Here is a 23678-nt window from a genome sequence, read left to right on the forward strand (position 1 = left end):
GTTTTATTTTAAAATCCATTTTAGCACCTTCACACTTGGATCCCTTTGTCCATTCCCCACTGCCCCTACCCCTACACCCCAGGCAGATGCCCTTTTTCTGGTGACCACCTCGCTTACTCCTCCCTCCCAAGGCCAAGGCCCTACTCCTGCCCAGAGAATCGGTTCTGGATCTTCCCTGCAGCCAAGCCGACAGATGGAGCGTTCAGCCCAGCAGGCAGCTAAGGGAGCAGCAGAAAGCGCGGGATGAAGCAGGCTGGCTAAGAGGAGAACTGGGTGTGGGGAGAACAAAACTTGTCATGTGTCTTCGGCTCAGACAGAGTGCAGGGAGAGCAGAGGGACCGAACCGAGGGAATGATAGTCATCGTGGCTGGCAGCATTAAGGGTTATTTTGTAGGAGGCTTGGGTTTTGTTTTGTTTTTAAAGTACTGGTCAAAGCAAGGTTAGGAGAGAAAGCCATACTACTTCCGTTTTTTCTTTCAACCTTAAAACCTAAGCAAAGAAAAAGAACACTACTTAATTAGAGGCATGTATGTGTCAAATTTTTTATTTCAAAATCTCAAATTTTGACCAGCATAGCACCACTGACATAGGTGCCCTGATAGAACTTTGCAATTTGATCACCAGAAATGATTATGCCAGGCTATAATTAAGGCTAACCAATCAAAATTCAGGTACCCCAAACCAGTTGTAATTCAGGTAGAAACTACGGCTCATAGGACCCCTGAGACTGGTTGTACAGGGAACCTCTGAGTTATTTTTAAGTTCTATAGTATGTATGAGGACACTGGCCCAAAAGCTTGCTTCTCGCATATAGAAACCGATTGCCTAAGAGGTAGATGAGAGAGTCCAGATTCTATCTAGCAGTGGAGAGGCAGGGTCCAGCCCCTATATCAGAGAGAGGCCCTAACGCAAAGTCCACTTAATGCCCGAGCTGAGGTGAGGGCCCAGCCTCCGGGCACCTCCTCCCAAGATGGAAGGGAAGGAGAGCTACCACTGCTCTCCCCATTGCCGCTGCTCCCCGTCCCCGGGCCCAGGCAGGCCCTGTCCTATGCTCCACCTTGACCCACCTGCCTCCCAAGGTTAATCTCCTCACAAGACACTGGTCCCCGCATCAAGGAGAGGGGCACAGGAGAGCCCCCTCACAGCCCGGCAGAATGTGACTGCTAACAACAGCCGCACACACAACTGAATTTCACACGTGACCCCACATCCTCCAACGGTCTCTTTCCCACATCTGTGGAAAAGGAGAGGAGTCACAGAAGTTTCCTTTTTTGGCTTTCTCCCTGGGAATCAGTTCATAGGAGATGCTAAGCCTGACTACGAACAATGTGAGTTTATCCACAGACAGATATGTAACTGGACACACTAGATAAAGGGAAGAAAACACATGCCGATTGTTTTAGGCTACACGTACTTAGCTCTCTAAACAGTTCCAAGTAAGACCTGAAGGGCTTCTTTCGATTATGCACAACAGTTTGATGTCCCTGAAGGAGCTGTATAAAAAATGAACTCATGCGCATGCATGAATTAAACTCACTTCATGAGCTCCACAGAAACCTGTCCCCCTGGATGCACACTAGCCAGGGCTCAGCCTAGTGCAGGTGCCACCAACAGCCCTGAGGTGCAGGTGGGGCTGGAGAGGCGGGGGGGGGGGGGGGGGGGGCGGCGGCACCCACAGAGACCGAGACCCCAGACAGTGGCCCAACGGTCTCCTCTAATGGTCTCAGGTGCTACTTGGTGACTTCCATGCTCTAGGCTGCCCAGCTCTCTTATAAAGTCTGGAAAATATTTATCTGGGAACACCGCTACTACGTTTGGATTCTAAACAATTTAAAACGTTCAGTCTTGGGTTGGAGCCACAACGGTAAAAGTTCATGGTCTAGAATTTAAAACTATAGTATATAAAAGGGATAAACCCATGGTGGAGAGGGGTTAACATTATTTTTGGTTAGTTTGCAACAAAAACAGAAATGCAGTCCTGGAAAAGATGCCAGGCGGGGCAGGAGAGTGCGGAGAAGCAAAGCAGAGAACAGGCTTGTGACCGGGTGAAATGCGTCAGGCAGGACTGACCCCCAAAGCCTGGATGGATGCACCATGAAAGATCCCACAAAACAGGACTCCACATCATTAGAACAAAGACACACACTAGCTCTTTTCTGACTTCCAAACATGGAACTGTAACATATGTAATACAAGTAGGTTAAAATACTGCTAAAACAGCACAAACAGAAACAATACCTTACTTGCCACTCCCTACAGTACATACTCCATTTACAACTTTGTTTTTAAAACCAGGAAAAACTGTTAAAACATCTATCCAGCAGTGATGTTTTCAAAAGTATGTACACCTAACAGTCCGGAGAATGCTTGCTCTGGACCCAGTGTCAGCACCATCAAAGTGCAGCGTCTGTGACTGCAGTTGAGACAAAAATGAAAAATACAGTACTTTCTGAGGCCTAGGACTAGCTCATGATACACTTTAAAGCATTTGTGGCGGGCAGGCATGTCCTCAAGGGCCTTCCTTGCAGACAGGCACAAGATCGCCACTGGTTACACATAAGTGCGTTTTGCATCACTGTACAAGTATATAATATTCCCTTCAGAGGATATAGGAAATTTAATTAAATGCTTCACAGAGTTTTACAAAAATTGCTAAAAAAATTTTTTTGCACTTCAATTTTTAATTTTTAAATGTGCCACTTTTAACACCATCAATTACAAACTACTTTCTGACTGTATTACTCAACCCTAAGGAAGAACTGGGTTTCGGGGACTGCATCCCTCTCTAAAAGTGTGCATTTCACTCAGAAACGCAGCAGCAGCACAAGTGCTACACCTATTAATTCTCCACTTACTAGTCACTGGAATTTGCACGCGCCACTGGGGGGGCCCAAAGCCTCAAGCCCAATGGCATTAACCTCCAACCAGAAGAGATGTTCGCTTCGGTCCAACAACTGGCTTCGGCGCAATCTCGAGAGGTCGGGGTTAGAGCAAAGTGCTGGGAAGATTGCTGCTCTGCCAGCGCAGGCAGGTAGTCTTTGAATGTTTATACAGGTGGCTGGACTGACTGAACCTCTTGCCACACTTGAGGCAGGCATAGGGTTTTTCACCTGTGTGAACACGGATGTGCTTCTTGCAATCTGTCAGGGTCAGAAAAGTCTTGCAGCAGATTTTGCAGGCGTACTTGCGAGCCCCCTCTACCACCAAGACGTTGTGCTCCGACAAGGCCTTCTTGCACTTAGACAGGACGTCAGCAGACGCCCTGGTCAACTGCGGAGGGCCAGGCTGCGAAGGATGGCCATTTTCGAATGAGGATGTGGCCGCATTCATCATTAGCTGGGAACTGGCAGAGTTTTCTGGGATCTGAGAGCTCCTGACAGAAGTTACAACCGGCATTTTGGGAGCTATGCGTCGGTAGTATGGGAAGTTACTGGCTCCTCCTCTCGGGGAGCCCATCATTACCCTGGAAAAGGAGGAGTGGAGGCCCAAACCAGACCTGGAGAAGTCCATCCCAAACTGCTCTCCTCCTTGGTAGCCTGACGTTTGCACACATGGCAGGCCCATCACTTCCTGCATAGGCCTGACAAAATGGGAGTCTGCTGGCTCACTGAACGGGTTCTCCACGTGAGAGCCGGGGGCCGAGGAGGGCCCGCCCGCAGGCCCAGCCTCTGGACTCAACAAATACGGGGCCTCGCCCTCCAGCCTACAGTCACTAGTAGTGTTTGGGATATTATCATCATTGTTCTGATTTGCACTAAAGTTACTTCCTCTGCTCTTGTTAAGAAAATTTGAAATGCTAAAAGTGGATTTATGTTCTAGGTTGTTTGTGACTTCCAAAATATGGATGTCACCGACCCTATCAGTGCTAGACTGGGGATCTGAAAAACTCCGATCACTGCTTTCAGGGCTGAGGTCTATCTTCTCGGCACTGACCACAACCCCTTCCACTTCCACAGATTCGCTGCCTTCTGCTTGCGAGGTCACATCACTCACTTCATCCTGAGGCTCAGGAGAGCTCAGAGGCTCAGATTTAACCACCACTCTCATGTGTTCCTTCTCACCAAGGCCAACATCGGAATTTTCACACTGAAAACCACTTTTCTCAGTTGCAGCTTCCTGCTCAAAACTAGTCTCAACCTGAGTTGCACGGGAGGCCATGGACAACTGGGCCATGTTGCCCGCAGTATTGTCGGACTGGCTGGGCACCTGGGCATCTTCTTGAGCACCAAAAGACTGGTCAAACATGATGGCACTGTCTTCCTGGTTGTCGGTCATTCCGTCACCCTTAGGGTTATCCACAATTTTCAGGGAATCGGGTGAAAAGAACTCCTCCCGAGAATGAACTCCTGACGGCCCGTTCTCTGGCGTGACATCAGCAATGGCAGACTCGTCCATGGTGGGTCGGAGGCGCTGTCTGGCCCGCTCCTCCGCAGACTGCTTGCGCTTATGAAGGCGTCTCATGGGGAAGGGTGTCCGCTGGTCCAGGGTACTGCGCATCGAAGAACTCATGGGGGCCGGCTGCTCCTCGCCACTCTGGCTGGCATTGAGGGCTGAGCTCACGATGCTCAGCCCCAGCTGCTGCAGCATAAAGGAGCGCTGCATGCGGGCACTCTGCTCCTGGACGCGCTCACTGGGGGGTGACATGGGCAGCGTCCTTGTCGTTAAGTAATGTTTACAAGCTTTAACAACAGAGTTCAAATGCAGGTGAGAGGCTGCCAATAAGACATCCATAACATTGCTCTCCCCCAGCATGAGGGTGGAGGTGTACATCATGTCAATCAGTGCAGCAAAGGCCTCCGCTGTCACCACCTCGCTATCCAACTGGATCATGTTCATGGTCTGATCTCCCTCTGCCACTGAGAACAGGGCTCGGAAATGCGTGCTGCATGCTGCTAGTACAGAGCGGTGGGCTTTAAAATGTCTGTTCCCCACTACGATGACACAATCACAGAGCTGCCCGTGAAGTCTCTGGTAGTTCAGCTGCTGGAAGATCTGTTCAAAGTGTCCAGGGAAATCCATGATCCTATAGAAAAAAACGAAGAAAGTGTTAAGACTTAGAAAAGCTGATATCAAAGTTGGAGCACAGAGGGTGTGATGAAAATAGATGTGGACAGCCAAGCTTGGACCTTTTAAAGCTTTTGGTTTTTCTGATGATGGGCACACAGTCTAAAAACCTGTCAAATAGGGATCCCTGGGTGGTGCAGCGGTTTAGCGCCTGCCTTTGGCCCAGGGCACGATCCTGGAGACCCGGGATCGAATCCCACATCAGGCTCCCGGTGCATGGAGAGCCTGCTTCTCCCTCTGCCCGTGTCTCTGCCTCTCTCTCTCTCTCTCTCTCTCTCTCTGTGACTATCATAAATAAATAAAGATTAAAAAAAAAACTGTCAAATAAAGAGCAAATGCCAATTCAGCTAGCAATCCTGGAACCATGTACACATGTGGGATCAGCCACTGGCTGTTTACAGACTCCCCTTCACTCTGCATACGACCCACTCATGTTAGAAAAGATCAATGTGTAAGTGATAAAATAGCTATCCCATAGAAGATAATTAGAATTCTGTACTCCTAACAACAGTGAATAAGCTCCATGAAATTCCAATCTTGTGAGGGAGACAAACCAGTATTAGTAGGTAAGATTTCCAGCTACAGATGATGCACACATGCATCTACCCTCACTAAAAGGACACGAAAGTTTCTGGATTTGCTGTTGCTTGAAAAGTAGAATCCCACAAGGAAAAGAACAGGAGAGAAGTATCAGTAGCATTCTGGAAGCTGGTGAGCACGTAAATGAGTGCTGATTCAGCATGCCCAGAGTGCTAAATCCTAAACTGGCAACGGTTGAAACCACCTGACTTCCATATAAGCCGCCCACCTACCCAAAAGCTCAGGAACTGGCTGCAGAAGTGCCAGGGGAAGCAGACTAAAAGGGGATGCCAAGACAGGAGGATTGTCTGGAAGTCTATCTAAGAAAAAAAATAATCTACTGGAAGGTCTAGGAGAGCTCTTATATGCTGAGCTTAAGGACCTACTTGCCCCAAATGGTGACTGTGCTGAGGAAGCAAAGAGAAAGGTTTTTTTTTCTTCTGTTTTTTACTTCTTTTTTGTTTGTTTGTTTTTTACTTCTATAGTGACAAGCTAGGTGCTGATTTATCCACCTAACATGACGGTACATAAAGCGGACTGAGATAATTTACAAATAGGAAATCAGACTGCTATTAGAAAAGGAGAAAGATAGCCAGAAAGCCAGCGATACTACCTGAGACAAGAGGCAACAAAGTGATATGGTCAATATAAGGACAACCCACAACTGATTTATATTTCATGTTCTTTATAAAAACTATTCGCTTGAAATAAGGCAATGTGTAAAGCAGATTGTATTATCCAAGATGGCTGGCCACATTAAGCTCACCCATCCTTCACGCTCTCTTACAATGTGACATTGACCCTCCTTTCACCAAGAGGTGGGGCCTGTGTTCATTCCCCTTGAAGCCAGGCAAATCTGACGGGCAGAAATTACACTCTGCGACTTGGTCATAAAAGGCAATGTAACTTTCGGTGGTTCTTTCTGGCTTGCTCTTGGAACCCAGCCACCGTGCTGTGCGGAAGCCTCCCTGAAGGTTAGCTGACAGCACTCACTCCCAGACATGAGTATGCCTTCAAGGTGACTTCAGCCCTAGTTATGGTCTGACTTCAACCCCATGACAAACCCTAAGAAAGAATCATCTAGCTGAACCCAGTCAACTCCTAGAACTGAGATAAAATTTTTATTTCAAGCCATTAAGTTTGCAAGTGATTTGTTACATGGCAAGAATTAACTGGAACAATGTGAAACTTGTTAACATCTCCTCACAAATCAACATTCAAATACTATCTCCAAGTGACGCTTTTTTTTTTTTTTTTTTTTTTGTCTGCCTACTATGTCTTTGGGGGAAATCACTTTTCACCCATTCTTAATGTGTGTGGTGTAGATCAGACTGCCTCAAACCTCTGAGTTCCAGGAGTGAACAAATAATCCAGGGAGACCTGGCCCCATGACTACAGTGGTTGTCAGAGATGGATATGTGACCTAAGCCATGCCAATCAGAGTCTGCATTGGGATTCCCTTCACCAGCGGGCAAGTTATAAAGTAGATGTAAGACTAACACTGATGATGGCCATTTTTGCCTGCCTGAGAAGGAAGCCAACACAAAAGAAAGCAGTACCCAAAACAATATCCTGATGACATCAAGACCCTGGGACAGCCATGACTGTAGGTGGCATCACCTAGGATTTCCTATTTCATGAGCCAATGAATTCCCCTTTTATCTTAACCTACTTTATGTTGGATCTGTCGCATAGTCAAACATGAGATTTAAAACATAATTTCAGGAGCATCTGGGGGCTTCGTTGGTTAAGTGTCTGCCTTCAGCTCAAGTCATGATCTCAGAGTGTTAGGATCAAGCCATGCATGAGGCTCTCTGCTCATTAGGGAGCCTGCTTCTCCCTCGCCCTTTCCCTCTGCCTGTTGCTCTGCCTACTTATGCTCGTGCTCTCTGTCAAATAAATCTAAAAAAAAAAAAAAAAACTTTCAGGAAAATCTAAATAACATGGCTTTCTTAAAACCTTTTTGCATCTAGAAGGAGTAGTTTAAAAAAAATTCAGTTAGTTTGGGAGATATAAAATTTATTACTCTCAGCTCTGATGGAAGAGTCATGAATCAAGATCATGGTTATTCAAAATTCCCAAGCAACCAGAGCAAACCCAGAGGTCCAATAATATAAAAGCGATAAAAAGAGCTCATGTTGAAAAGATAGTTTTACTGAAAGCTGATATCTAAAACCTTAAAACCAAGGAAAAAAACTTTAGGTCTCTTTAAAAGATTTCAAAATATGACAATATGACTCTATATGTTGGAGGAGATATAGCAAGTACTTTACCAATTTATAACTCTTAACAAGTGTACACTACAATATTTGTTATCTGCATGAACAGATTTTTATTAATTTCCAAACTAAATATAATTAAGAAAATACACTTATACCACTGCTCATTACATTAACATGAATAATCAAGAGCTGACTGTTTTCTCAATAGATTTACTTTCCTAATAATGCTTTAAACTAATAAAAAAGTTCATTTGTGTTCTAAGAGAACAAACCAATTAATACCACATTTTAAACTATTTGACTTATCTACTGACCTACCCACATGCTTTTTCAATAATATACTTACTTCATAAGGACAAGTACACCCACACTCAAATATCATCTGACACCATATTGAGTGATTTGCTGCCTGTGTGCCAGGCAGGACCTGCAAAATTGCCACTTGCAGGAAGTGTCTTAACATTCTAAGGAATTCTTAACATTCAGTATCCCTAATCTAGGTAAGACCCTAGCAGAAAAAAATAATCAAACAACTTTTCCTCCACTTTTAAAGGTGATACAGACAAAAATAAATGTAAGAGAACAAAACTAGACAAGGTCCCAGACAAGCAGTCTAGGACTTTTGACAGGACTCCAAGTCCTGGAGCCCTAGAACATTCACCCATTGTTCTGATTTGACTAAGTGGAGGGAGGGAATGTTTGGAACTAGGTGGGCACACAGGTGCCCAGTGTTAACCCCAGAACGCAACCTGTCAGCTTGACTAATTTTATAATCTGTTTCTGCTCTGCCAGGGCTGGCTCAGAAACTGGACAGATTAGATCTATTAAAAAAGAAATCTATCAATGACTAAAAAGTGAGCATGACTGGAGAACGCAAGCTAGAGCCAGATCCCTTATCATCTCACCCCACCCTCAACTCTCCCAGCTTTGCCACCTTCTTTTCCAGTTCAAAATTCCTGGGGATTGGCTGACCTAGAACTTCATGATTCAGTTTGAGTAAGAAAAGGTATTAGTGCCCTATTTATTATATTCCTAACTGCAAACTCAAAATGCTGTTTGTACTAAAACAGCTTTTTGAGGGCAGAGACTGCATTTTCTCTCTCCCTCCCAAGATTCCTGATACACAGCTCAGTAAATTATGTGTTGAAAGAGCGTTGACTGTATACAGATGAAATATAATATCATATTACTCAACAGTCATTTTCCTGAGAGTCCCAATTATCTCTAAAATCAGCCAAAACCCAGAAAGTCTCAGAATATCCCAAATAAACATCAAAGCCTCCATATGAAAGATTTCCTCATAGGAAAGTCCCTCAAGTGTTCTCGGTCTTTTAACAAACAAAATTCAAGCTTTTCTAGTTTCCTAACTGAAGATGAGCAACAGCAATTCTAGAATGAGGACAAGAGGCGGCTGCACACTGACAGCTGCAAAAAAGACGACAGCTGACCCACTAAGGGAGAAAAGAGGCCTAGCAACTTGGGAGCCATGTACTGGAGGGGCTATACAGCCCTAGAGATTGCAACAGCCCATGAAGGCACCTGTGTATTTGGTATACAAATCCATTCATATGATGTTTTGAAGTGCTTGCTTCGTTCAAGGTTAAGTGCTATAGAACAGAGATTTATATGGCATAGTCCTGTCACAGGTGCTTAGTGGAAACAAGACATATACAAACAACCATATTATCAAGTGGAAAGCACTAGGTGCCACCTAAGAGATGAAGTGTGCTTGCTGACTCAGAGAAGGCAAAAGGTTATTTCCAGCGTCTTGGTAGCCCTGACAACAAAGCTAAGTACACGTTTGCATTTGGATAAAATGAGATGTAAAATACGTTCCAGGCAGAGGTAAAAGTGGGGAGAGGTTTGAGGTGGGGGAAGCAGTGTATCTTTTTTTTTTTTTTTTTTAGTTTATGATAGTCACACAGAGAGAGAGAGAGAGAGAGAGAGGCAGAGACATAGGCAGAGGGAGAAGCAGGCTCCATGCACCGGGAGCCCGATGTGGGATTCGATCCCGGGTCTCCAGGATCGCGCCCTGGGCCAAAGGCAGGCGCCAAACCGCTGCGCCACCCAGGGATCCCGGAGGCAGTGTATCTATTCTGGCTGGAGAGTAGGTAAGACTGGAAAGGTAGGTATTGGATAGTGAATGCTCAAAACTGGTATTAATGAACACCACACATCATCAGGAAAGTTAACAAAGAGGCATATAATTTTGAACTAAGGACTGTCACCACTTTTCCGGTAACTTTTGTAAAAAAAATATTTTAATTCTATTTTTTAAAGCCTGAGTATGGTATCAGCCAAGGTTCTTGGCTGCAGCAACAGAAACTGTTTGTAGCTAACCAGAGCATAAAAGTAAGCTGCTAAAAAACTGATGAGAAGGCTGGACAGCTTAGCTTGAACTGGGCAGCAGGAACAATCTGGCCAGAATGCCGTTTCTGTGTGTGCTGGACTCAGCCACTTTTACGAGAATGCCATCACTACGGGGGACTGAATCTCCCCTTCCCTTCATTATTGTTAGTTCCAATTCTTCAATACATGTCTTTTTTAACATGAGATGCAATGTAAAATACATTTGAAGTAATTGTGCTGCATACTAAAATGCAAAATGCAACAAAATGCAAATGCAATGTTGTTGCAAGGAAAAATACTTGTGCGATTTCTAGTTGTAAGTTGAACTAACTGCTTTTTTTCATGGAACACCATTATAACTTGGAAGGACAATGAGAGCTATAGTTATTCGGACTTGAGTATTTCCCAGACACTTTTGCGAAGATGAATGAAATGCGTTTGTCATTTCAAGGAAAACCACTTATAGTATTTGTTGCCTATGATAAAATTTGAGCTTTCAGGTAAAAATTGTAATTTTGGAAAATTTATATATGTCATTAGGAGTTTCACAGCTTCCCAATGCTCAAACCCACTGAGATCATCGGTGATATTAATGGAATGTGATTTTTTTTTTTACATTATAAATGCATCAACATTTGGAAGATCTGCATAACCAGTGAATCAGTAATGTTCCAAATGACCAGTGTTATAAACTGTGATATTAAAAAATAAGTTATGAGGACGCCTGAGTGGCTCAGTGATTGAGCGTCTGCCTTTGGCTCAGGGCATGATCCCAGAGTTCTGGGATCAAGTCCATCAGGCCCCTTGCATGCATGGAGCCTGCTTCTCCTCCATCTGCCTATGTCTCTGCCTCTCTCTGTCTCTCATGAATAAATAAATAAAATCTTAAAATAAAATAAAAAAATAAGTTATGGATTTTAAAAAATGCATTCAAGTGCAAGATACAAACTAATATATTTCAATGTAACAGAATATGATGCTTGTTGACTTTATGGTTTCAGATTACACACTGCAACTAATCAACCACTTAAGAAAATATCATTTGCTGAGCTCTGTTTATAGTATCAGCAAAGAATATCCAAAGTTATTTGAAAAAGCTACTAAAATACTTTTCCCTTTTCCAAGTACATATTTGTGTGATGATGGATTTTTCTTGATATATTTTAATCAAGATTATATCACAACAAATTGAATACAAAAGCAGGTATGAGAATCCACCCGACCTCTACAAAATTAAAGAGATTTCCAAAGAAATGTAAATCAGTACCAACCCGAGCATCCTGGTGCCCAGATCTTGGTTTCAAGTATCATTTTCTAACAAAAGGAATGAGTACTCTTTGGAGAAATGGTGGATTCTAGGACTGGGGCAGTAAATACACAAGTTAAGCCTGCAGTATCTTACAGTGTCAGGAAGTAAGGAAATGCTTCAAACAAACAAACTGATAATGAGAGTATGTGAAAGGGACATGGGACCCAACCAGAGAAAGAGTTCCCAAAGGCCAAAATTGGAACAATTTAGCAAAAATATAAATAAGACAGTATTGGATTATACTCCAAATATATAAAATAAATACCCATAGATCCATACTGAGATAGACAATTGCTTACATAAATAAATGGGAGAGAAGAGTCAAATCTCCTAGGCAGAAAAATTCCAAGTAAATTATGTAGATCCTCTACCCTCAAGGTCATGGAACATAACTCCCCACTCCTTGGTGTGAGCTATGCATAGTGACTTCCTTCCAGGGTACAGTACAATATGCCTATTATATTATAATAAAGTCAGTACTCCAACACAATTCCTAATCTGTTTGGGCTGTCAGAAAGATAAATCAAAGCTTTTAGCAAATATATGTATAACTAATCAAATGAAAGGTACCCCCCCAAATTGGACCTTGAGATGAAAAGCCACTATTCAGTGATGAATATGATGAAAACAACTGTAAGAGCAGCAATTCACTCAGAAACAGCTGGTCTTTTAGCATATGAGAAGTTTACTTCATACTCAGACAAAAGGTGCAGTGTCGTGTTACATTCCAGCCCACCTGCTACACTAACAAAATTTGGCCCCTACTATTCAATGTCCATATTTTGAGAAATGTTAAGTGCAATAAAAGAGAAATATATATGCTTAAACCTGGCAGAGGAGAAAAGTACTTGTTTACCACAAATTTACATTAAAAAAATACAAGTTGAAAGCTAACATAGACTCAGTAGCTTAAATTTTTCTTTTCCTTTTCCAAGGAAAAATTGAGGCAGATTCAAGATTCTGTGTCAGCACTACATCAGGCTTTGTCATGTCTCACTGTACAAAAGATATTTTTAAGCCTTACCCACACAGAAGAATTCCAATCCACTATAATTCATGCTAAGTACTTTATTTTTTTTTTATATTTTAAAAATTTATTATTATTTTTTTAGGGGAGGGAGGGGCAGAGGGAGAGAGAGAATCTTAAGCAGGCTCCATGCCCAGTGCAGAGCCCGACCTGGGGCTCGATCTTACAACTCTAAGCCAGTGACCTGAGCCGAAATCATGAGCTGGACAATAACTGACCCACCTAGGTGCCCCAATGCTAAGTACTTTAAATATTAAAACGTTTGCGTGCATTTTGTATTAAAGTGATTTTTTAAATTGACTTCAACTTGTGATAGTCTTGCAACAGTCTTTTTCAATAGCACTGACCTCTAAATTTAGGAAAACATCCTACTCTAAGATGCTTTTCTGCCCAATCTTAGCACATTCAGCATTTTGTTAGATACCGCAATTAACCAGAATACAGCTTGCCAGTATGCCCCGCTATGTTTTGACACAATTTTTAGAACAAAAAAGGTAAATCAAAAAATAAGTTTACTTCAGAACTCTAAAAAAGTCCTGGTTCATTTATTCAGCAAAACACAAGGGCCCAGAACAAGTCCCCAACCAGTCAGTCTTACCTGGCAGGTCACCAAGTTGGCTGTGGCCGCTAAGCCAATCTTCCCAAGTTTGCTGGGATTTCCAGCAGGAGTTAATAAAGCAGTAAGGGCAGGCCTTCCCTTGGTTTGGAGGCTGTTCTCTAAAATTATTTCTTCTCTCCCCACCACCTCTGCTCTTTTAGTTTGCTGCCAACAACCCTCACCTGGGAAATCGGAAGATTTCAGCAAAGGAAAAAAGCAAGTTCTCCAGAAGAGGACTAGGCAGGCGGCATCCCTTGTGAATTATCTAAGGCACAAGGATAACAGGTCATCAGAGTGACTAAGACACTGCATTCTCTTCAACCTCTAAACACCCCATATAGGGGATGCCTGGGTTGCTCAGCGGTTTAGCGCTGCCTTCAGCCCAGCGCCTGATCCTGGAGTCCCGGGATCGAGTCCCACGTCGGGCTCCCTGCATGGAGCCTGCTTCTCCCTCTGCCTGTGTGTGTGTGTCTCTCTCTCATGAATACATAAAATCTTATTTAAAAAAAAAAAACAATATACATAACTAATATCTTCTACTTAAATACAACTGAAAAGTCTATTAACGTATTTGGGGAAAAGTTTCGTTTTAAATCTTGAAGGCGAACAGTTCCTTCTGGTCGTTCACATTAACCAGAACCGGAGCATATTCCTTAGTAATCAAGACTTTACTGTTTTCCCTAAAAATTTTCCTCCGAATAAATATTCAGGATTTTTCTCCTATAAAGAACTAAGCTTCTTACAGCAGCCTCCGCCAGGCCAGAATGCAGACTGACTTTGTAACAACCTTTTTTTTTTTTTTTTTTTTGAAGGGAAAAAAAAACTAACCTTCAAGCCCCCTTGATTCAATGTTAGCATTCCCGTACAAATCTGTCCTCCAAACAACGGGAGGAGGGGGAACGGCCGTCCTTAACCACTGCATCCCCCAAAGCTCCTATAACACGAAGCCTGGAAAAAAGTGGATATTCAGTAAATGCCCAGAAACAGTTTAGTCCTCAGATAACAAGCTGGGGCATTCCAGAAGACTGGCTCCACCCCTCCAGGGTCAACGGCCGGTCCCCGATTCCAGACCGCTTCGGCCTGGCTCGCGTGAAAGGAAACCTCGACGCTCACAGACCCGGGCGGAGGGCGGCGGAGCCACCCGGCCCCCTCCCGCAGGGCGGCAGACACTCGGCGACCCCGCCAGCCTGTAGGTCCCGGGCCTCGCCCACCCCATGCCGGCCACCAACGTCGCCCGCCCGCGGATCCGTGGGGGCAAGCGCCCCCGCCCCGCCCGGCAGACAGCCTGGCGTCGGGACCTGGGGGACGCCTGCGCAGAAGAACCCGCCTGGCCCCTCGGCTCCGAAGGGTAACAATACCCCTTCAGAAAGGCAGGCGGGGGGGCGGGGGGGGCGGGGGGCACCCGTACGCGTCTGCGCGCGCCCCGACGCCTAGGCGCGAGCCGGCTCCCGCCGCCCGCCCGGCTCTTCTGGAGCCCAACGGTCTCCACGTGAGCGCGCCCGCGCGCTCCGCCACCGCCGGTGCTGACAGGGTCGCCTCACCTGAGCCGGGCTCCGCCCCCCTGCTCGCTGGAGGAGGCGGTGACCCTTCTCCGATCCGACCTGACAGTATCGGAGGAGGCGGGAACGTCCAGGCCGGCGTCTCCGCGATGGGATTTCCTCCCTCTTCCGCCCACCCCGCCTCTACGTCCCCCGGCTCCTTCAGTCCGTTCGCCGCCGCACTCTGAGAACACCGCGGCGGCGGCCGACAGTAAACGGAAGTGACGTCCGCGAGCGAGCCTACTCCGCTCCATTCTTCCTCCCACCGGCCGTGCTGCAGCCAATGAGAAGGGGAGGGGGCGGGCCCGGGCCCGGAGGACAGCCAATCGGCGCGCGGAACCCGGAGGAATTTACTCGGCCCCCCGCAACACCGGCCAATCCACGGCTCCGGGAGCTCGCTGTGTTTACTACCGACCGAATCCGTGAGCTCTCTGGCCAATCACCGTTTGCCTTACAACACGTAAAACTGTTATCAAACGCCTTCTAAGGCGGGATTTATCCCTAAGCGGCTCTAGGTTTGGACTGCGGGGAAGAGACTGTGGGCCGCAGCCAATGAAGAGCCGTTACGGTTGAGGTAAGCGGGTTTTCCGCCTAATTGTGCCAATCGCCGCGGCGGCTGCCCGAGGTCCGCGCGAGCCGCGAGGCCAGTCCGCGGGGGAGCGGGTCCCACCATTGGCCGGACCCGAAGGATTACCCCACCCTCGCGGCGTCTGGCCCTTGCGTGGCCGCCCGCTCCTCCCTTGAAGCCAGAGCCCTCTGCGGAGCCCCTACCCGCAGTGGGCGGGAGGTTGGGCCCCTCCCCTCTCGTAGACTTCGGGAAAAATAACGCAGTCCTTGAATTAGGTCAAACCCAGGCTAAAAACGCGGAACCAGAAATCCCGTCGGTCCGACAGCACTTGGGTGCGATGCCGCCCTAAGTCGCTGAGCCGGCGGGTCCCGGCGGCTGCATCTCCCGGCGCGGGCACGGGAGGAGTCCGGCGGGGCTGCCGGCGCCGACTCGCCCTGCGCTCCGCCCTCCGATACGGGTCCGGTACACCTGCCAGCTCCAGAACCGCCGTGGAAGGCCCGCGCACTTCCGTGGGACGCCGCCAGAGCTGGCTCCGGGGCGGCTGCCGGGCTCCCAGGTGGCTCCCGAGCTCCCGGGGACACGCTCGGACGCAGAGCCCGAGAGCCTCCCGGGGGCGCCGGGCCCTGGGCGGGGAGGAAGCCCTCCTGCCCCCGGTGAAGAGAAGCGGGCGGGTAAGGGGCCTGCCGGCGGAGCTGTCCGGGAGCTGTGCGAGCCTCGGGAGACAAAGGCGGGCTGGGGATCGCCGCTGGAGTCTTCTCGGGGTGAGGTGGGGGTAAGAGGGAGACTTTAAAAAAATGGAACACCCCGTTTCTTCAGAACGAAATGCCTGAATATCGTTACAGCTGATCCATCCATTCCGACGTTACAGGTTGGAAAAGCTGCCCTTTGGATTTATGTCTTTACTCAATGAAGTCGGCTGCGAAATTCTTTTCATTAAGATTGCCTGGCATTTCTTTCTTTTTTTTTTTTTTAAGATTTTATCTATTTACTCATGAGACAGAGAGAGAGAGAGAGGCAGAGACACAGGCAGAGGGAGAAGCAGGCTCCATGCAGGGAGCCCGACGTGGGACTCGATCCCGAGTTCCCAGGTTCACACCCTGGGCTGAAGGCGGCGCTAAACCGCTGGGCCACCTGGGCTGCCCTGCCTGGCATTTCATAGCCCTTACACGCATTTTACTGCAGAATGGGCAGTAAAACTGTATATATGGAATTCTAATGATAACCTAGGCAATGTGAGAGGTCCTTTCATAGGCATGAATGCTATGAGCTAGATCCAAAAATGCTGTGAGCTAGATATCTCGGATTTACAAACTGGAAAGTTACAAAGACCTATGTATTTATTACTTAGGAGAGCGTGAAAAGGCCCCCTCCTATGTTGTTGGTGGGACTATCATTGATGCTCTCTCCCTGAAGATAACTTGGTAGTATCTCTCAAAATTTAAAATATGCGTTCATTCCCTTTTAGCTAGCAATTCTTTCTAGAAATGTATTCTGAAATACACAAGTATGGAAATATATACAAGGGGTTTTTGATCACATCTTTGTTAGTAGAAGAAAAAAGGAAACAATCTGTGCACCTATAGAGGATTACAAAAAAACTGATATGTATATATTACTGCTCCTTCATCTCTAATTATCCCAATACATATAAAATAAAATTAATAAAAACCTGCATGCGAAGGTACACATAAAAGTTTGTAAAGGGGATCCCTGGGTGGTGCAGCGGTTTGGCGCCTGCCTTTGGCCCAGGGCGCAATCCTGGAGACCCGGGATCGAATCCCACGTCGGGCTCCCGGTGCATGGAGCTTGCTTCTCCCTCTGCCTATGTCTCTGCCTCTCTCCCTCTCTCTCTGTGACTATCAAAGATTAAAATAAAAAATTTAAAAAATTTAAAAAAAAGTTTGTAAAGATTATGGCTAAATACCAAAGGATACAAACTCTTCACAGTAGTTAACCTCAGTGAAGGGGGAGGTGATAAGGAAATGTTTAAGAGTTTAATTTTTAGTTCTTATATATTTCTGTATTAAAGTTTTTTTAAATTTATTTTGAGAGTGAGAGAGCACAACCGGGGGGAGCAGCAGATAGAGAGGGAGAAACAGGTTCCCCAGTGAGCAGGGAGCTGAACACAGGGCCTAATCTCAGGACCCCTGAGATCATGACCTGAGCCAAAGGCAGAGGCTTAACTGACTGACCCACCCAGGCACTCCGATTAATTTTTTTTAAGTAGGCTCCATGCTAGGCTCAAACTTACAACCCTGAGATCAAGATCTGAGCTGAAATCAGGAGTCAGATGCTTAACCGACTGAGCCACCCAGGTGCCCTGCATTAAATTAATTTTTATAATGAGTTTTATTATTTTAATAGTATTTGTAGGAATTTTAGATTGCTCTCATTTTTTAATCATTGACAATATTCCTCCTAAATTAAGATATAAATTTTCCAATAAAAGTATCAATAAGATTCTTTTTTTTAAAAATTATTTTAGTTATTCATGAGAGACACAGAGAGAGAGAGAGGCAGAGGGAGAAGCAGGTTCCCTGCAGGGAGCCTGATATGGGACTTGATCCCAGGATCACGACCTGAGCCAAAGGCAGACGCTCAACCACTGAGCCACCGAGGCATCCCAATAAGATTCTTTTAAAACTAGATATTTGATTCGAAGACTCATAAGGGAAGATAATATTGCAAGATTAGTCAGGGAAATTCTGGAAAAAATTTACAAGGCAGTCATAACCCTAACGATTACAAATGTATTTCACAATACTTTATTGTGTAAAAAAAAACAAACAAACAACAACAAAAAAAAACTTGGAGAGAGGATTCTGGGAAGATGACAGAGAAGGAAGCACCAAGAATCTGTCTCCTCACCCAGACAATAATTACACTTGCAGACTCTGTCTGATGTAACTATTTTGAAACTCTGGAACCTATTGAAGGCTTGCAACCTCTAGGGGAAGGTTTGGATGATAAATTGCAGTAAATTTTAGTCAGTTTTAGCTCTTAGTACAGAAGCTACCCATCCCTCACTCCTCAGCCATGTGGCAGGCTGGTTCCTGGAGCACTAGTTCCTGGAGCTCCTTGCACCAGCTTGTGAGAGCCACAATGGGCAAAAAAGGACTCTGTCCCCCAAATATTTGGGATCACTGATTGCTGCTTCTGATCACAGAGGTGCAGATGAAGAGACCTGGTTCTTGCATCATAACCTCCCTCCCCCATTGTTGCAAGACTTTTCCCCTCCAGCTGAAGTTATTTCCAGGGGATTTGAAGGAAAAACGGACAGAATTAGAGGGAGAAACAGTTCTATAATAATAGTTGGAGATTATAGTATCCCATTCTTAACAAGGATATGACAACCAGACAGAAGGAAGGAAATAGAAGAATTAACGCAACCCACCACGTTTAATAGACATATCCAGAACACACTACCGAACAAAAACAGCACACATTCTTCTCAAGTGTACCTGTGACATTTTCTGGGATAGACAATATGTTAGGCTATAAGTCAAGTCTCAGTAGATTTTTTTTTTAAGATTTTATTTATTGGGATCCCTGGGTGGCGCAGCAGTTTGGCGCCTGCCTTTTGCCCAGGGCGCGATCCTGGAGACCTGGGATCGAATCCCACATCGGGCTCCCGGTGCATGGAGCCTGCTTCTCCCTCTGCCTGTGTCTCTGCCTCTCTCTCTCTCTGTGACTATCATAAATAAATAAAAATTTATTTAAAAAAAAGATTTTATTTATTTATTCATGAGAGACACAGAGAAGCAGATACAGGCAGAGGGAAAAATCAGTCTCCATGCAGGGAGCTCAACGTGGGACTCGATCCCGGAACTCCAGGATCACGCCCTAAGCCAAAGGCAGACACTCAACGGCTGAGCTACCCAGGCGTCTCAAGTCTCAATAAATTTTAAAAGATAAATATTGGGCAGCCTGGGTGGCATAGCGGTTTAGCGCCGCCTTCAGCCCAGGGCCTGATCCTGGAGACCCGGGGTTGAGTCTCACGTCAGGCGCCCTGCATGGAGCCTGCTTCTCCCTCTGCCTGTGTCTCTGCCTCTCTCTGTGTCTGTGTCTCTCATGAGTAAATAAATAAAATCCTTAAAAAATAAATAAAACAAAATAAAAGATAAATATTATACAGAGTATCTCCTCTGGCTGCAAGGGGATGATATTAGAAATCAGTAACAGAAATAAAACTGGAAAATGTAAAATATTTGTGGGAATTAAACAACATACTCTTAAATAACCAATGGATCAGATTAGAAATTCCAAAGGAAATTAGAAAATACTTAGAGGTGGGGGCCTGGGTAGTGCCATTGGTTAAGTGTCTGACTCATTATTTTGGTTCAGGTCATCATCTTGGGATCATGTCCTGTGTTGGGCCCAGCACAGAGTCTGCTTGGCATTCTCTCTCCTTTTCCCTCTACCCTTCCCCCTGCTCATGTGCCTGCAAATAAATAAATAAATAAAATCTTAAGGGAAAAACAAAAAGAGGAGCACCTTCGTGGCCCAGTCAGTTAAGCATCTGCCCTTGGCTCAGGTCATGATCCCAAGATCCTGGGATGGAGCCCCTTGTCAAGCACCCTGCTCAGTGGGGAGTCTGTTCTCCCTCTCCCTCTACCCCTCCTGCTTGTGCTCTCTTACTCTTAAAAAAATAAATCTTTTAAAAAAAATACTAGGATGAATGAAACTGAAAACATAACAGGCCAAAACCTTTGGGACACAGCAAAAAAAAAAAAAAAAAATGCTTAAGAGGGAAATTTATGGCTAAAAATGCTTACATTGAAAATGAGAGGGATGCCTGGGTGTCTCAGTGGTTAAGCGTCTGCCTTTGGCTCAGGGCATGATCTTGGAGTCCTGGGATCGAGTCCTACATCGGGTTCCCTACATGAAGCTTGCTTCTCCCTCTGCCTATATCTCAGCACCTCTCTCTCTCTCTCTGTCTCCCACAAATAAATAAATAAAATCTTAAAAAAAAAAAAAAAGAAAGAAAAAGAAAAACGAGAGATTTCAGAGGCACTTGGGTGGGTCAGTCAGTTAAGTATCTCACTCTTGATTTTGGCTCAGGTCATGATCTCAGGGTTGTGAGATTGAGCCCTGCATCAGGCTCTGTGCTGAATGTGGAGCCTGCTTCACATTCTCTCTTCCCTCTTCCCCTGCCCTCCCTCTCTAAAATATAAAAAAGTAAAAAACCAAGAAAGATTTTAAATTAATAAGCTTTACTACTTAAGAACTAGTAAAAAAAAAAAAAAAAAAAAAGGAAACTCAGAACTGGAGAAGGAAAACGGTAATAAAGGTAAATGAAATAGAGAATAGAAAAACAATAGAGAAAATTAATGACACCAAAAATTGGTTCTTTGAAAAGATCAACAAAATTGACAAACCTTTACAGCTAAATGGACTAAGAAAAAAGGAGAGGCTAAGATTACTAAGATCAGAAATGAAAATGAGGAGACGCCCAGGGGCTCAGCGGTTGAGTGTCTGCCTTCGGCTCAGGGCATGATCCTGGGATCCGGGATCGAGTCCCGTATCAGGCTTCTTGCAGAAAGCCTGCTTCTCCCTCTGCCTGTGTCTCTGCCTCTCTCTCTCTCTCAAGAATAAATAGATAAGATCTTTATAAAAATGAAAATGAGGACATCACTACTGATTCTGCAGAAAGAAGGATTATAAGAGTACTATGAACAATTCTGTGCCAACAAATTAGATAACCTAGATGAAATGGACAAATTCCCAGAAATGCAAAACCTACCAAGACTAACTCAGAAAGAAATAGAAAAGTCTGAGTAGACCTATAACTAGCAAGGAGATTGAATCAGTACTCAAAAATCTCCTGACAATTAGGAGCACCTGGGTGGCACAGTCAGTTAAGCATCTGACTCTTGGTTTTAGCACAGGTTATGATCTCAGGGTCATAAGATTGAGACCCATGTGCTCAGTGAGGAGTCTGCTTGAGATTTCATCTCAAGAGAGAATCCTCTCCACCCCACCCCACACCCACTCACATTCGTGCTAGCTCGCTCAAATAAATTAATTAATTAATTAATTAATTAATTAATTAATTTTAAAAAATCTCCTGGCAAATAAAAGCCCCAGACCTGATGACTTTACTGACAAAACCAAACATTTATTCTTTATCAATCTTATCCCAAAAATTGGAGAGGAGGAAACATTTCCTGACTTCTTAACACTTCCTACACTTCATTCTTTTCCTTGTCATTACCCTAATACCAAAGCTCGACAAAGACATTACAGGAAAACTACAAACCCATATCCCTATGAGCATTGATGTAAACACTTTCATTTCAAACCCTAACATGGGGCTTGAACGCATGACTCAGATCAAGACCTGAGTTGAAATCAAGAGTTGGCTGCTTGGGTTGCCTGGGTGGCTCAGCGGTTGAGCATCTGCCTTTGGCTCAGGGCATAATCCCAGGGTCCTGGGATCAAGTCCCACATCAGGCTCCCTGCAGGCAGCCTGCTTCTCCCTCTGCCTGTGTCTGCTTCTCTATGTGTCTCTCATGAATAAATAAATAAAATCTTTTTTAAAAAAGAAGGTTGGCTGCTTAACCAACTGAGCTACCCAGCCCCCCTCCATGCAAACATTCTTAATGAAATACTAGCAAACTGCATTCAGCAGCATATTAAAAGGATTATAGAGCATGACAAGTAGGATTTATTCCTGGAAGGACAAAGATAGTTCAATATACAAAAATTAATTGATATAATACACCACTTAAAAAAAAAAAAAAAAGAAGGGGAAAAGCCCACATGGTCCTCTCAATTGATGCAGACAAAGCATTTGGCAAAATTCAACACCCTTTCAAAAACACTGAACAAACTAAGAATAGAAGGAAACTACCTCAACATAATGAAAACCCACAGCAAACATCATGATAGTGAAAGATTTAAAGTCTTTCCTCTAAGATCATGAATAAGAAAGATGCTCATTTTCACAACTTCTATTTAACAAATTAATAGAATTTCCAGCTAGAGCAATTAGGCAAAAAACAAAAGGCATACAGTTTGGAGGGGAAGAAGTAATATCATCTCTCTTTTCACACATGATAGGATCTTATATGTGGGAAATCCTAAGGATTCCACATACACACAAAAGCCTGTTAGAGCTAATAAATCAATTCAGGAAAATACCAGGGTACAAAGTCAACATGCAAAAATCAGCTGCATTTCTGTACATTAACAATGAAGCATCTCCAAAGGAAATTATGGAAACAATTCTACTTACAATTACACATAAAAGATTAACTACTTTGGAATTAAACAAGAAAGGGAAAGACTTGTACAATGAAAATGATGGAACGTTACTGAAAGAAATTAAAGACGTAAATGGAAACATATTCCATATTCATGGGTTGGAAGACAATATTGTTAAGATTAAGATTTCACCCACAGCAATGCAGATTCAAAGCAATCACTATCAAAACTCCTAATAATGTTTTTTGTTTTTGTTTTGTTTTTGTTTTTTTTTTTGCAGAAATACAAAAACCCATCCTAAAAAATCATATGGAATCTCAAGGGACCCCAAATAGCCAAAACTACTTTGAAAAAGAAGAACAGGGATCCCTGGGTGGCGCAGCGGTTTGGCGCCTGCCTTTGGCCCAGGGTGCGATCCTGGAGGCCCGGGTGCGATCCTGGAGGCCCGGGATCAAGTCCCACGTCGGGCTCCCGGTGCATGGAGCCTGCTTCTCCCTCTGCCTGTGTCTCTGCCTCTCTCTCTCTCTCTGTGACTATCATAAATAAATAAATAAATAATATTTTTTAAAAAATTTATAAAAAAAAGAAAGAAAAAGAAGAACAAAGATTGAAGAAACTTACTGTAAAGCCACAGTAATCAGAACAGTGTGGTACTGGCATAAAGACAAACGTATAGACCAATGGAGTAGAATAGAAAGCCCAGAAATAAACTCATGCATATATGGCCAAATGATTTCTGACAAGAATCTCAAGACCATTCAATGGGGAAAGGACAGTCTTTTAAACAAATGGTGCTGGGAAAACTGGATATGTATATGCCAAATAATAAGGTTGGACCCTTAATACCATATACAAAAATTAATTCAAAATTGATCAAAGACCTAAATGTAAGACCTAAAACTACTAATAGAAAACATAGGAATAGGACGAAAGCTCCATGACATTGGATTTTGGCAACAACATTTTGGATATAATACCAAAGGCCCAGACAACAAAAGAAAAAATAGACAAATTGTACTTTATGAAAATTTTAAAAATGTGCATCAAAAACAGTATCAACAGAGTAAACAGCTCATAAAATGGAAGAAAATATTTGCAAATAATATGTCTGATAAAGGACTAATGTCTAGCATATAGAGAGGTAAACTTGAACAACCCCCAAACAACATAAAACCAAAAAACATGATTCAAAAATGGGCAAAAGACTTGAATAGACAT

The 23678-nt window shown here is 44.3% G+C and overlaps 1 protein-coding gene and 1 long non-coding RNA gene across 8 annotated transcripts; one reads left to right on the plus strand and one right to left on the minus strand.

Annotated features, from left to right (window-relative positions):
* Positions 1–517: 517 nt before the first annotated feature.
* On the minus strand, positions 518–14912 carry ZBTB5 (zinc finger and BTB domain containing 5). 7 transcript variants are annotated; one of them, XM_038552847.1, is made up of 4 exons: positions 14690–14828; positions 13977–14096; positions 13331–13413; positions 518–5023 (listed from the first exon to the last, which is right to left on the minus strand). In XM_038552847.1, the coding sequence occupies exons 2-4, from the start codon at positions 14004–14006 to the stop codon at positions 2986–2988; spliced, it is 2151 nt and encodes a 716-aa protein (XP_038408775.1). In that variant the 5' UTR covers positions 14007–14096; positions 14690–14828; the 3' UTR covers positions 518–2985. The 7 variants fall into 7 exon arrangements, with proteins under 7 accessions (XP_038408775.1, XP_038408777.1, XP_038408776.1 ...); XM_038552849.1 differs by lacking the exon at positions 14690–14828 and adding an exon at positions 14447–14500; XM_038552848.1 differs by lacking the exon at positions 14690–14828 and adding an exon at positions 14360–14493.
* On the plus strand, positions 14583–16191 carry LOC102155816. The gene is made up of 2 exons (XR_005367007.1): positions 14583–15260; positions 15530–16191. It is a non-coding gene; the product is annotated as an uncharacterized LOC102155816 (long non-coding RNA).
* Positions 16192–23678: the final 7487 nt, after the last annotated feature.

The sequence above is a fragment of the Canis lupus genome, chromosome 11, assembly GCF_011100685.1.
Source record: "Canis lupus familiaris isolate Mischka breed German Shepherd chromosome 11, alternate assembly UU_Cfam_GSD_1.0, whole genome shotgun sequence".
Lineage (NCBI taxonomy): Eukaryota > Metazoa > Chordata > Mammalia > Carnivora > Canidae > Canis > Canis lupus.